At 42.4% G+C, this 14,751-nt stretch overlaps 1 protein-coding gene across 2 annotated transcripts in view; it reads left to right on the top strand.

Moving 5' to 3' along the window:
• The window catches only part of LOC126419760 (lysosome membrane protein 2), a 667,863-nt gene that overhangs the window by 583,958 nt on the left and 69,154 nt on the right, over positions 1–14,751 (top strand). For both annotated transcript variants that reach the window (XM_050086935.1, XM_050086934.1), the window contains one exon: positions 5,280–5,440. In XM_050086935.1, coding sequence (XP_049942892.1) covers positions 5,280–5,440 — 161 coding nt within the window. The remainder of the gene's footprint in view (positions 1–5,279; positions 5,441–14,751) is intronic.

The following is a 14,751-nucleotide window of genomic DNA, read 5'->3' as shown; positions in this document are numbered from 1 at the left end:
CATACCCAGACCCTTCCATCGGACTGCCACATGGAATAGCACGATCCGTCACTAGTTTCCATCCATCCATCCATCCATCCAATGTCCAATGGCGTCGTCTTCTATACCACCTCACGCGCCGGTTAGAGTTAACTGCAGGAATAATTGTCTTACAAGGAGCTGCTCGAAAATCGCACCCTATTCTTTTTAATTCCCAACGCTGCATAGCCTCCTGGTAGCACTTTGGAATTCACGAGTGATTACTTCCGTTGACTCTAGAACCGCCCTCTTCAGTGCTAGACTACCCGCGCCTGGTGGTAATTGAGGTCTGCCTGGCCTTGTATCAGCTGTGGTTTTCCTTCGTGTTCCCACTTCAGTCACGTCACCAACAGCCGACTTGGGCGGCTTTAGGAAAACTGAAATATCCATGATGAATCTGTTACTCAGGCGAAATCCAACGAGTACTCCACATTAGAAGTCAATGAACTTAGCTGACCTACCCATTCTGCTGTTACTGATTATTTACTGACAACACAAAACTATATTCCCTGGGCCTTTTTATACTAGCGGGTCGACTTCTCGTGATATGCATTACTTAGGAGTGTCCTGATACTTTTGATAGTGTACCTCTAACTTAGGAACAAAGTTATCTTGTTCTTCTCTCTTCGTCGCCTTCAGTAAACAGACAAAACTACAGTTTTTGGTAGGTTCCCTAGTTCTTGGCCTTAACTAATCTCTTACTTAAAACCAGGTAGCCTTTTATTTTACAATCGACATTGCACCCTCTGAGAGTGTTGTATCACGATATGACACGTCTGTGTGCCGAGCAGTACAGTGACAGCTTGTGAGTGACTTCAGCACGAGCGTTTGATTATGGGGCTACGGCCTTGAAACTAGTCGTGACTAACTATATGAAGGAGAGAAACTATAGCTGTGAAAAATTACTTACTGAAATAAAATCCGCTACAGACCCGAGACAAAATTATCTTAGATACCATTATGAATCTGTATATTATTAAAGGGGGAAGACGTTCACCCAATACTACTTGCAGATTGCCTGCCTAAGGTCTTTCAGGGGAACAGAAATTTGATTGTCAGTATTTCTCATAACACTGACCGAATATACAGATATAAAATGTTGTCATAATCTACTTATTAAGGGATTTAATCTTAAGTTACAGGTTTAACACAGTAAGTGCTGCATTAGAGACTACCTTAGCGCCGCTGCTTCGCTTGCGCGGATTGTGTGGTCTGCACAGATTGTTTTCTTTATCTATAGCGAATTTTTATATCGCTAAAAAATTGTAACGTCTTCTAAATTTTTCATGCTAATTAATATACTTCAGGCCGAAAGACGATTGTGTGAGCTGGAATAAGAGGTCTTTGTTAACCGTGCGTTTAGAGTTCTTGTGGTTTTACCACACGCGCACGCGCACACCATCCCCTCATGCACACACACACACACACACACACACACACACACACACACACACACACACAGTCTTCCTTAGAAATAACAATTTTAATAGATTTTGATTTAAAATGTGTTAATATACCGATGACGAAATATATTTACCATAACTTACGTCCTAGATTTCACTCCATTTGGGTACGAAGTTTCAAAAGACAATAAAATACGTATTTTTTAAATTTCTAACCCTGAAGCCAAATACAAATTTTCAAAGTCATAATTTTGAAAATGATTTCGTAATTAAATAGTTGCATAAAAACTTTCAGTCCCTATTTTATCCACCAGGGATTGAATTTCCGAAAACACTGAAACTCTTTTTTTTTTTAAATTTTTAACTTAGACGTCAAACACCAATTTTCATTGATGTAGTTTACAAATTATTTATTTTAAGTAATTATTAATAATTTATTTTCAAAAAGTTTCTCCCATTTATTTTCAAAAACAGTTTCACCCAGTATTTTACACCATTAGTGGTTGAATTTCCAAAAACGCTGAAGCACATACTTTATTTTTGACCGAGAAACCAAATGCTAATGTTCGTAGTTCCAGCTTCAAAATTGTCTTGATAGTAACTTATTTTCAAAAAACCTTTCATTTTCTACTTCCTTAGGGGTCGAATTTCGAACTATCACTTACTAGAAGAAGACTACAGTATAAGACCTCTTCAAAATTCAAGCTTCTGTACTTAGCGGTTTGGACTGGACGACGGTTAGTGAATCCGTCAGTCAGGACATTGCCTTTTATGTGCACAGATAGAATCAGCATATACGAGTATATATTGAGGTAGCGTAACTCCCGGCGCCCAAATTAAACAGTGTGTATTCATCCAGTACTTCAGAATCAGAGCACGTAGCGACTTGCAAAAGGCTTTACACACAATTTCAAACCTTTTCGAAAGTTTTTCTCGCTGACGCGCGCCACAAAATAATGAAAGGAAATTTATCGATTACCAGGTTTTCGCTGTTCATGCAGTAAAACTCGAATACAAGGGATGACTTTTAATTTATTACTTCGTTCCTGCTGATTCTATTTGCAACACATTTGCAGACAGTATTTACGCATACCACTGAGTGTACCTGCAAATGTGTCATAAGAACACACAATTTAAGAAGTATGACATCATAAACATAGAGATATGGGCCGGACGGTGTGGCCGTGCGTTTCTAGGCGCTTCAGTCTGGAACCGCGTGACCGCTACGGTCGCAGGTTCGAATCCTGCCTCGGTCATGAGTGTGTGTGATGTCCTTAGGTTAGTTAGGTTTAAGTAGTTCTAAGTTTTAGGGGACTGATGACCACGCATGTTAAGTCCCATAGTGTTCAGAGCCATTTGAAAAGCCATAGAGATATGTGAAAAACTAAAATGTCTTCAACTATAAAGATTCTAGGGAATTAAAGGCAGTTATTTAAAACTTTAACTCATTCGTAAAGTAAGCAGATATTTGAAGCTCTTTTATGCTTGGGAATTCGATTTATTAAAGAATCGGGATCTTTTCGGTGGCGGGAGGTGGGGGGGGGGGGGGTTGGTGTTCATTACTATTATGTGTGTGTATGTCCCTCTTCACCACTATTAATTCTACTATTATTGACAGATAATCACAGAAATATGTCTATCTGTACCATACTAAATTGTTAGATATTAACAACGTTGCAGTTTTTGCATCAAATTACCCACATGGGACGGCACCCTAGTCTGTAGGTGCTGTGCCACAACTCTGAGTAGGCCTACTGCAGAGGGCGTTGACAGACTATAAAATCTTCGTCCGTTCCTCGGTCTCTTCGTCTGCATACTTTCCTCCTCCTCTCACTTGCTGCAGAGTGTATTCCCCTGTTCTAGGGTGCATTGTTATATTCGTTATGGACTGTCGACCCATGACGGCGCACATCTCCCTGGCTTCTAGGATTCCTACAGTGGGCAGACCAGGACCACAAGGACATACTGCAGGAGGGGGGAGGGGGGGATAAGGAGAAGGGGGGCGGGTCGAGTCAGAGAAGGCACCTTCCAAGCCTTTCTGGACAGTGCGTCAGCAATGTTGTTCAGGAACTCGTAATACCGCTATGACAGCGCGAGTTAACCGTTAGCCATAATGCCAGTCCATTTGGTATGTCGAGTTCTGGTACAGTACATAATAATAAACATGATGTGTTCCAAGGCGGTTGTGTATACAGGAACAATACGAGGTAATTTGAAATTTGACGCAGTAGCTAAACTTTAGCTAAACAAACTTACACTGTTTCATGGTAGAGTGATTTTTGCCACCTGGTATCAATTGCTTCGCCTCTACTCCTTATTTTAAAAATCATATTTGGTTGCAGTTACTGCTTCGACGTGACTGTTTAAGCGGTTATGTAACAAGAAAAATTTCTGCATCTGTCTTTTACCTGCTGGATTCCTCTTACCCAATCTCCAATCTGCAAGTAATATTCCGAGAAGTGATTATGTAATTCTACGCAAATATCCTCACTCAAGGTCGCGGAACTTCGGCCGAGTCCGCAGCTCGTGGTCGTGCGGTAGCGTTCTCGCTTCCCGCGCCCGGGATCCCGGGTTCGATTCCCGGCGGGGTCAGGGATTTTCTCTGTCTCGTGATGGCTGGGTGTTGTGTGATGTCCTTAGGTTAGTTAGGTTTAAGTAGTTCTAGGTTCTAGGGGACTGATGACCATAGATGTTAAGTCCCATAGTGCTCAGAGCCATTTTGAACTTCGGCCGACCGTGAAGAGCAAAGAATGAGCTTTATGTTTAATAAACTTGTAATTGTCATTTTCTTCCAAAGATTTACCGTTCGTGAAGACAAAATAAGGTAAAATAATGGGTTAAACAAAAATAATGCACATTGAATGAAATTTATTTACAAAAAGCGAAGCAGGTAAGTTACTTGGACCATGCAAAATCGTAAATTACCTTACATAGAATGTAATACTTTTTCCTATTGCAGCTTTTACTTGTTACGACGTACTGCAATGCTAAGTGGGAACACACATTTTTGCAACGTTCACATGTCATACAGTTAATATATTCCAACACATCTGCAAGTATGAGAATAGCCATCTGCGTCTTCACTGCTTCAGGCAGCTCTGTAGTACGGTTATGACACTACACAACAGGACCATACGCAGTGGATATGTGCGGTAACGATTTCAGCGGTAGTCTCAGCACTACAGAATTGACCTTCTCTGCTAATATGTAATACGCTAAATTACGGGTTGCACAAAACGACAGCGGTACGGTCAGCCGAATCAACCTGTATACCTGTGCCCCCATTGTTCTTTTTACTGGAGTAAACATGTTAAATAGCTACTCTATTATTTAATAACAATGCTTGACTCATGTAACATTTAATTAGTTTCTGGATTGTAATCATCGTAAAAACCGCTCGGAAACTGGATCTAAGGGCTTTGTGATTTCCCTGTGAAGGTAAGATCTGCGACAATGAACGATCTGGTCCAGTGAGCCAAAAGAATGTCACCCGAATAGGCTATTAATCAGGGGTAAAGATTAATGATAGAGAAGTGACGATGAGAATATGTTAAGCTTCCAGTGTATGAGTGGTGATGCAGATAAGTGTCACATTTCAAAACGTCCGGCTGGCGTATATCTAGCAGGTATGATTCTCAGTTACTAACGAAGCGCAGCTATTGAGAAAGAGAGGCAATGTGTCAGGTGGCTGTATGGTGATGGCTAAATGTCAATAAATGGATTTTTTTTTCTGTCTGTGCCCCTTCCTTCCTTCCTTCCTTCCTTCCTGTCTTTATCTTTTCCAGATAAACTTTCTCCTAGACCCACTACTGTCTTTAACAATGATTATAGCGCCTGTATCATTGTTTTCCATTGCAGGAGATCGTGCTGCGCAATGGGTCGATGACGTTCGACTGGTGGCGCGAGCCGCCCGTGGACCCAGTGATGCACGTGTACATCTACAACGTGACGAACGCGGACGCCTTCCTCAACAACGGCGACAAGCCCATCCTGGAGGAGCTCGGACCCTTCGTCTACATGTAAGCTCACTTTCTAAATTACCCGCATCCGCCTGTGCTCATCAGTGTGCTAATATGATCACAGCACTCATAGGTTCGCCTGACACTCCATAAAAGCGCTTCGCAGTAAGCAAGTAGTGTGGAGCGCAAAGAGTTTGAGCTATTAAGGGAAAGGTCTCAGACACGGCCAACCGATCCTGCTCATACTGTATGTATCAACTCGCTCGTATACTGCCCGAAGCGAAAGATTATAAGAAAATATATGCACACATCAGAAAAGGTTTCGCATCACCCCGGTTCCCAGAACTCCTGAAGATAGACGTTGACTGTGGATATTGTATCACAGACACAGTCCCTTTGACGGTGCATAGACGTCACTAAACCTGCCCAAAGATGTAAACAGCCATGCATGAGTAGCGCCTATTAAACGGTAGGGATCTGACAGCCGATCAGTTCCAGTCATTCCACCAGGAAGGAGGATCACGGCTCGAGTTGTCTGTAGTTTAACTATGCCTAGACGATCAATACCGCGGTTCGATCGCGTCAGCATTGTTACTTTGTGCCAGGAAGGGCTCTCAACAGGGGATGTGTCCGGGCGTCTCGGAGTGAACCAAAGTGATGTTGTTCGGACATGGAGAATATACAGAGAGGCAGGAACTGTCGACGACATGCCTCGCTCAGGCATGCAGTGGATGACCGCTACCTACGGATTATGGCTCAGAGAAACACTGACAGCAACGCCACCATGTCGAATAATGCTTTTCGTGCAGCCACAGGACGTCGTGTTACGACTCACTGTGTGAAATAGCCTGCATGTTGCGGAACTTCACTGCCGACGTCTATGCCGAGGTCCATCTTTGCAACCACGACACCATGAAGCGCGGTACAGAATGGGCCCAACAACATGCCGAATGGACCGCTCAGAACTGGCATCACCTTCTATTCACCGATTAGTGTCGCGTATGCCTTCAACCAGACAATCGTAGGAGATGTGTTTGGAGGCAACCTGGTCAGGTTGAACGCTTTAAACACACTGTCCAGCGAATGAGGCCGACGTACGCCGCTCGTGGTCATGGAAGGCGCCGTAACGACTGTACGATACGTGAATGCCATCCTCCGACCGATAGTGCAACCATATCGGCAGCATATTGGCGAGGCATTCGTCTTCATGGACGACAATTCGCACCCCCATCGTGCACATCTTGTGAATGACTTCCTTCAGTATAACGGCACCGCCCGACTAGAGTGGCCAACATGTTCTCCAGACATTAACCATATTGACCATGCCTGGGAAAGGTTGAAAAGGGCTGTTCATAGACGACGTGACCCACCAACCACTCTGAGGGATCTACGCCGAATCGCCGTTGTGGAGTGGGACTAAATGGAATAACAGTGCATTGATAAACTTGTAGATAGTATTCCAGGACGAATATAGGCATGCATCAATGCAAGACGACGTGCTACTGGTTATTAGAGGTACCAGTGTGTACAGCAGGCTGGATCACCACCTCTATAGGTCTCGCTGTATGGTGGTACAACATGCAATGTGTGGTATCATGAGCAATAAAAAAGACGGAAATAAAGTTTACGTTGATCTCTATTCCAGTTTTCTGTACAGGTTCCGCAACTCTCGGAACAGAGGTGATGCAAAACATTTTTGGTGTGTGTGTGTGTGTGTGTGTGTGTGTGTGTGTGATCAACCCCCCACAGTTCATGATGCGCAATACACTTAAAATTGACAGTATCGATAGTTAATCGAAAATTCAGCATTTTTCATCATATGTGGCATCCACACACATACTGGGTGCCTAAAATTTAATTATAACCACTCAGTGTTTTCCGAGGAATCGAGGAAAGAAAGTATTAAGACTGCCGCTTATGTACTGTAAAGTAAGCGCCATTCGTCATAAGCAGCGTTGGCGAAGCGACCAAGGCATCTGACTGGGGAGCGGAGAACCGTGTTAGATTCCCACATTAATTGTGCAGTTTTCTTACTTGTATTTTTTGCGTTTTGAAATTGCTAGTAGTGGGAGAATTAATAAGCTAAGTAAACCAATTGGGAATAACAACGAGGTAGACAAATTTCTCAAACGATCTACATTAGTAAGGAATTAAAAAGCTAATTGTGGTCTCTTTAGGAGAGGCTCTTTCTCTCATTCTAGGTGTCCTGCTGTTCTTTCGAGCAACTACGTGGATGATACTTTTATAACATGCGAAGCAAATATACTCGCGGCGCTAAGAACATCAAATAAATGCCACCTTCATACAATTACATCATTTCTTTAGATGATTCAGCGGAAAAAACTTCGTTTACGTTGAAATATAATTTTATTTCGAGAATTAATTTTGATGCATACCACACGTACGCCTGTGCCGAAAGCGGATCGTGAATAATTTTGTGAATCGTTATGCATCCATGCGGTTGCGCAATTCTCGCTGGTTTTCCAGAAGGATAAAATGCTCCTCATCGCACTAATCTTACTCGGAATTGTTTTCATACAACGAGGCTTAAAATTTTAATCTTTTATAAATGAGAGTCGTTTCGAAATTTGTCTGCTTTATTATTCCTAATTGATTTACTAATTTAATTAACCCCCGTATTACAACCAACTACGATGCGACAAAAATACAAATGAAGAAAACGTAGTGAATACATCAGGGAATCGAATATAGGTTATCTGTTGTCCAGCGAGATGCCTTGATCGTTACGACAGCGCCGCTTTAGTTGAACAGCGTATATATCATGGGTAGATAAGCGGTAGTTTCAATAGTTTCTTTCCTCACCTTCTAGGAAAATATGTGTTTGTGGACTCCATATAAGAAGCTCACTTCCAAAAGGTAAAAATCCCTAATAATATCTAATTTAACAGGAGGAACAAAATCATTTTACAAGTACAATAGCATCAGAATACGTTTTGTACCTTTGTTACTATACTCAGACAGATGAGACACATTACGCCAAATATTTATGTTAAATGTTTATCTGTTTAATTGTTATTGCATAAATAAAAATGGATTTGATACCTTTCGGCAGAAAATTGTGTTAAGTTTGGTAACTGTTGTTCTGGAGTTTCTGTTGATGATTCAAAGTATTCATCTGATATATCATACGTCATAATTCAATTAAAAACTGACAATGAACATAAAAACACGAGACATATCCGTAAAACATTCAGTGTCATGTAAATAAATGTTGGCTGCCTTGTGTGACGTCCTTACCAAGAAGAGCAACGATTGGCTGCCAGGATCTGGTACGTCTTGGAAGTGAAATAAGACTGGATCCGGCACTCATCATCATGAACAGCAAGTCTTAGGGACAAGTATATGACGGATATGGTACGTTGTGGCATAAGAAGGTAATAGTTCTAAGTGCTGCTGCCACCTGTTCTCATTTTTCAATTTTTTGGATATGTTATCTTTTGGAAATTAGCTTCTCGTATATGACAAAAATGCTCTGTTTTCAATTAGTTTTAAGATTTTATCAGTTTTGAGTCCATAACGCTTCATTAACTCTGGGGGTGGTTACCTCAAAAACAGGGGAGTGTTGAGCCTAAATATATCAATCTTTCGTTTTAGGTTGTACACAAGCGATCTGCCAAATATGAGCCGTATCGGTTGGCTGTACCTGAGACCCTTCCCTTTATAAGATAGTTCTACATTAAATATAGGAGATAATTTTGAATGGGAAAAAATTATCGTGTGAAAATCACAGTAACTATATTGTAATGGAAGTTTTTATTTGTTATCTATAGGTGTATGTTTAACGTGGGCCTAGGTAAGGACCTGAACTTCTGAAAATAGTATATATTATTTATTGCTTACTTTAATAGTCTTGATCACAATACAATACAATAGTAGTTACACGAACTTTACATCACTTTTACTGTAATTGATACCTGAGAGATCAGTGTTTACCACCACAAAAACGTCACTGTAACTTGTCAGAATTTCCTAAATCTGACCAGATCACGTTTGTGGGGATATTGAAGCTTATTGTGTCTCCCTTTGGTTCTACTAGCCGACTGACATGCACTGACCAGATTTGTGATAATTTGAGAAGTTACTCTGACTTTGTGGTAGTAAACACTGTCTAACGGCTGATGTATCAGTTACGGTGAAAGCGTTGTGAAGATAGAGATGGTTAACCTAAACTGGTTGTCTAGTTACTATTTTATTGTAGTGCGATTACGGCTAGAAAAATTTGTTATAAATAACATAAAACCACGCGTGTCCGTAACCTGATCTACATGTACATCTACATGGATACTCTGCAAATCACATTTAAGTGCCTGGCAGAGGGTTCATCGAACAACCTTCACAATTCTCTATTATTCCAATCCCGCATAGCGCGCGGAAAGAATGAACACCTACATCGTTCCGTACTAGCTGTGATTTCCCTTATTTTATCTTTGTGACCGTTCCTCCCTATGTAGGTCGGTGTCAACAAAATATTTTTGCATTCGGAGGAGAAAGTTGGAGTTTCGGGAGAAGATTCCGTCGCAACGAAAGACGCCTTTCTTTTAATGATGTCCAGCCCAAGTCCTGTATCATTTCAGTGACACTCTCTCCTATATTTCGCGATAATACTAAACGTGCTGCCTTTCTTCGAACTTATTTTGTGTACTCCGTCAGTCCTATCTGGCAAGGATCCAACACCGAGCAGCAGTATTCTAAAAGAGGACGAACAAGCGTAGTGTAGGCAGTCTCCTTAGTAGCTAAGTTACATTTTCTAAGTGTCCTGACAGTAAAACGCAGTCTTTGGTTGGCCTTCCCCACAACATTTTCTATGTGTTCCTCCCAATTTAGCCGGCCGGTGTGGCCGAGCGGTTCTAGGCGCTTCAGTCTGAAATCGCGCGACCCCACGGTCGCAGGTTCGAATCCTGCCTCGGGCATGGTTGTGTGTGATGTCCTTAGGTTAGTTAGGTTTAAGTAGTTCTAAGTTCTAGGGGACTGATGACCTCAGATGTTAAGTCCCATAGTGCTCAGAGCCATTTGAACCTCCCAATTTTAGTTGTTCGTAATTGTAATTCCAAAGTATTTAGTGGAATTTACGGCCTTTAGATTTGACTGATTTATCGTGTAGCCGAAGTTAATCGAAGTTCTTTTAGCACCCATGTGGATGACCTCACACTTTTCGTTATTTAGGGACAACTGCCAATTCTCGCACCATTTAGATATTTTTTTTTCTATTGCAATTTGTTTTGATCTTCTGATGACTTAATTAGTCGATAAACGACAGCGTCATCTTCAAACAGCCTAAGACGGCTGCTCAGATTGTCTCGCAAATCGTTTATATAGATAAGGAACAGCAAAGGGCCTATAACACTACCTTTGGGAACGCCAGAAATGACTTCTGTTTTACTCGATGACTTTCCGTCAATTACTACGAACTGTGACCTCTCTGACAAGAAATCTCAAATCCAGTCACGTAACTGACACGATGTTCCTTAAGCACGCAATTTCACTACAAGCCGCTTGTGTGGTACAGTGTCAAAAGCCTTCCGGAAATCCAGAATTACGGAATCGATTTGAAATCCCTCGTCAATAGCACTTAACGCTTCATGGGAATAAAGAGCTAGTTGTGTTTCACAAGAACGATGCTTTCTAAACCCATGTTGACTGTGTGTCAATAGACCTGATTTTGTCACGTTCAGAAGTTAATATTATTCAGTCTGAGCTCAGGGTGTTTAAGTACCTCAGTGTAAATTAGAGTTCTTAATTTACATCTATTTTCTTCCGTTGTGAATTATATTAATAATTTCATCTTCAGTGGGTGGGATATTTCGTGTGTGTGTGTGTGTGTGTGTGTGTGTGTGTGTGTGTTCCTATTGATGATTAGTGCGATTTTTTTTTCATTGATTGAATAACGGTGCGCTGGCCAATCGACAGGACCGCGTTGGTCGGTGACGTATCGGTCTAGCTGTGTGGCAGTCTAGCAGGCTGCTCACGAAGCTGCTGACCGCGAAGTCTCGTAACGCGGGTTGCGCGACGTCTTGTTTTGCAACGTCGGCGCACAGTGTGTGAGGGAGGGGAGGGGTCGCCCTGCGGCAGTTGCCAATCGTAACTCGTGCTGCCCTCACCCGACCGGCCTTATCTCGTCCTTCACTTAAACGTAACGCCACAACTGTTCATTTGCAACCTGTAGAACTATTCATCCAGAAGCGCTTCTAGACGCATAATTGATAAGACTTTGAGCGAAACTTCCTGGCAGATTAAAACTGTGTGCCGGACCGAGACTCGAACTCGGGAAATTTGCCTTTCGCGGGCAAGCGCTCTACCAACTGAGCTAAGCCATGTCTCCGCAATATCCTTTCTTTCAGGAGTGCTACTTCTGCAAGGTTCGCAGGAGAGCTTCTGTAAAGTTTGGAAGGTAGGAGACGAAGTACTGGCAGAAGTAAAGCTGTGAGGACGGGGCGTGAGTCGTGCTTGGGTAGCTCAGTTGGTAGAGCACTTCCTCGCGAAAGGCAAAGGTCCCGAGTTCGAGTCTCGGTCCGGCACACAGTTTTAATCTGCCAGGAAGTTTCATATCAGCGCACACTCCGCTGCAGAGTGAAAATCTCATTAAAGACTTTGAGTGCTTGAAGTTTTGCCAGGACATGAGGAATTTCTCGAATGTACAGATTTCATTGTTGTTATCTAAGTAAGCCAGAGCTCCAAATGTAAAGTTAGGTTACAATCTATCGGGAATCGCTAAATCTGCTTCTCAAAAACAAAAATTCAGCGATCTCTCTCTCTCTCTCTCTGATGATGATGATGATGATGATGATGATGATCTGTTGGTCTAGAAAATATTTACGTACATATGAGTAACTGACAACAGACTGTTCCTCGAAGCAACGATGATCCATTGAACCTTCCACACGAAACTTGAAAATTAATAAGTAATGCTGAAATACACGAAAACATAAAAATACCGGACAAGTGCGACTAAGAGTCGCACTTTGAGAGTTCCGCAGAAAATTCTGTATTTAGACAGCAGCAGCAGCAACAACAATAATAATTCTGTGGGGCTCAGTGGCCTAGTGCAGGTCTTTCTATTGAACGCCACTTCGGCGACTTCAGAGTCCCTAACCTATCCCAGTTATCCAACTGGGCAAAGGGGACCTACAGTTTGACGTGCCCTCGAACCGCGTGTTGTTTCAGGCGACTCTGCACATTGAGAGGTGAAGGCTAGGTTAAAACGGAAGACGGAAATATCCGTGGTCCAATTGAGATTCGAACATGCGACCTCTACCGGTAGACTACTAGACCCGACACGTGTATAAATAATTCATCTTTTAGTTTTGATGAGAAAGTTCCAGTCAGTATTAAAATATGTGGCTTAAGCCGGCGCATCTTTTGATTACATTAACTTAAAAACTTAAATATTTTATACCGTCAAGGGACTGTAGACCTTAGCACCTGACATAAATTTCCCACTTGATATCTCTATCTTTCACGAGAAAAAGGACTCTTAATAGTCTGACTCAGTCTGACAACAAAATGATCCTGTAAAGGTTCCTTTTTGACCTATTGAGGTACGGAGCTCTAAAAATACACTAAGGAAATTAAGACTGACATTTTTTCGACATTCAGTATGCATGACCATATGCTAACGAAAACATATCATGAAGTTCATAAAGGAAGGTGATTGTAACAAAGCACACCGTTTTTTAATTAATTAGTTCCGGGTCTAGGCCCCTCGTCACATCGTAGCTATGATTTCTCATACAATTTTCTGCGGGTGACTGGACGTCTTATTAATTCTAATTGCATTTTTCCTTCGTTCGCATATAATGTGTGTATGTTTTGCTTTGTTGTCAGATACATTTTTCTACTTATTAACCAGACAACGACGTTACTTAAGAGACTGTAGATCCTACAGTAGTTAAGAAAAATCATTCATTTAAGGAACTGTGTACCTGGTTGATTTCCTTCTCACTGATCTTTCAAAAAAGAAAGCGGTGTTCTCAAGCCATCTTGTATAAAATAAGACCCTATTGTCACTGCAAAAAGAAAGTAACGTGAACAAGAAGTATTCCAAAATAGAAGCAGTAAGACAACAGGTGTTAATTCGTGTGAGGAAGGGGGAGGGGGGGGGGACGCGTGGAGGAACGGAAACAAGCAAATAACAAGAAATTGGCACTTGGTCTCTAGTTGGCCATAACTTAAAGAAATAAACTAGATACGTTTTCCAGTACGTTGTCAAGACGTAACAGGCGTGGGTACAGACTGAAATGAATTTGTGCCTTAATACCTGGAGTCCTTGTTATTCGCTTGTCAAGAGTTACTAGAAACGACAAGTGTCATTTTGTATGTTGAAACACTGTAATCCTGTGCCTCGTGCTCGAGAAGACAATTGTAAACTCCCATCGTCGAGGTTCATCTTATTCATCTTTCCACATCCAAGTGCAGAGTCTACAGAGACGCCCAATACGCGTTTAAGACCGCGCCGTAACGCCAGTTCCTCCAATCAGCGTCAGCAACCGACAGGACTTTCTTATCCTGCCGTGAGATTGCTATTCGCGGGGGTCGCACTATTCGAATGTAAATAGCGCGTGCGTCGAGCTTGATAATGAAACAAATCCACATGCAGACGGCGAAAAAAGAGACGACCAGACTGCAGCTGACCTTCGATCGCAAAGTGGAGGTGAGGTGCGAGTAATGCTGTGTTGTTGGGAAAGCCCTCACGGTCGCGGTTGACGCACAGGCGTCGGCAGCAGCGACAACGGGTTGTGCAAGTCAAACGTTCAGAAACACGCCATGAATGCAGTGTTCTTCAGTGCTCCATCTGTTGTCTCAGGACGGAGGTTGATTATAGGATGGTATCAAACAGTGCCCGAACTCTTACGGGAATCGGCAACGCGCCGCGAGTAAGGAGTATAATGGGCAGGGGCACTACGAATGTAGTGCGGGACAATACGTTGAGAATGTGGGTTTCGCGGGAGGCGTGCCAGAGCAAATCCCTGCAGTCGCACTATCCTCTGTGTCCTCGGTGGCTCAGATGGAGCCGGCACGGTAGCTCAGCGTGTTCGGTCAGAGGGTTAGCTGCCCTCTGTAATAAAAAAACTGAGTCAATCGATCCACAACGAACTTAAACGGATGTCTTACGACGTCCGCCCCGAGCAGATGCAACGAACAAAAGCAAACAAAATGAGATTAAAAAAAAATGGATAGAGCGTCTGCCATGTAAGCAGGAGATCCCGGGTTCGAGTCCCGGTCGGGGCACACATTTTCATCTGTCCCCGTTGACGTATGTCAACGCCTGTAAGCAGCTAAGGGTGTTCATTTCATTGTAAAAAAAAAGCAGATGTTAGACATCTCTTTAGAATTTTTTAAAATAATCATCAGTA

Source organism: Schistocerca serialis, chromosome 9, assembly GCF_023864345.2.
Source record: "Schistocerca serialis cubense isolate TAMUIC-IGC-003099 chromosome 9, iqSchSeri2.2, whole genome shotgun sequence".
Taxonomy (NCBI): Eukaryota; Metazoa; Arthropoda; class Insecta; order Orthoptera; family Acrididae; genus Schistocerca; species Schistocerca serialis.
This window is presented reverse-complemented; position numbering and strand designations above follow the sequence as displayed.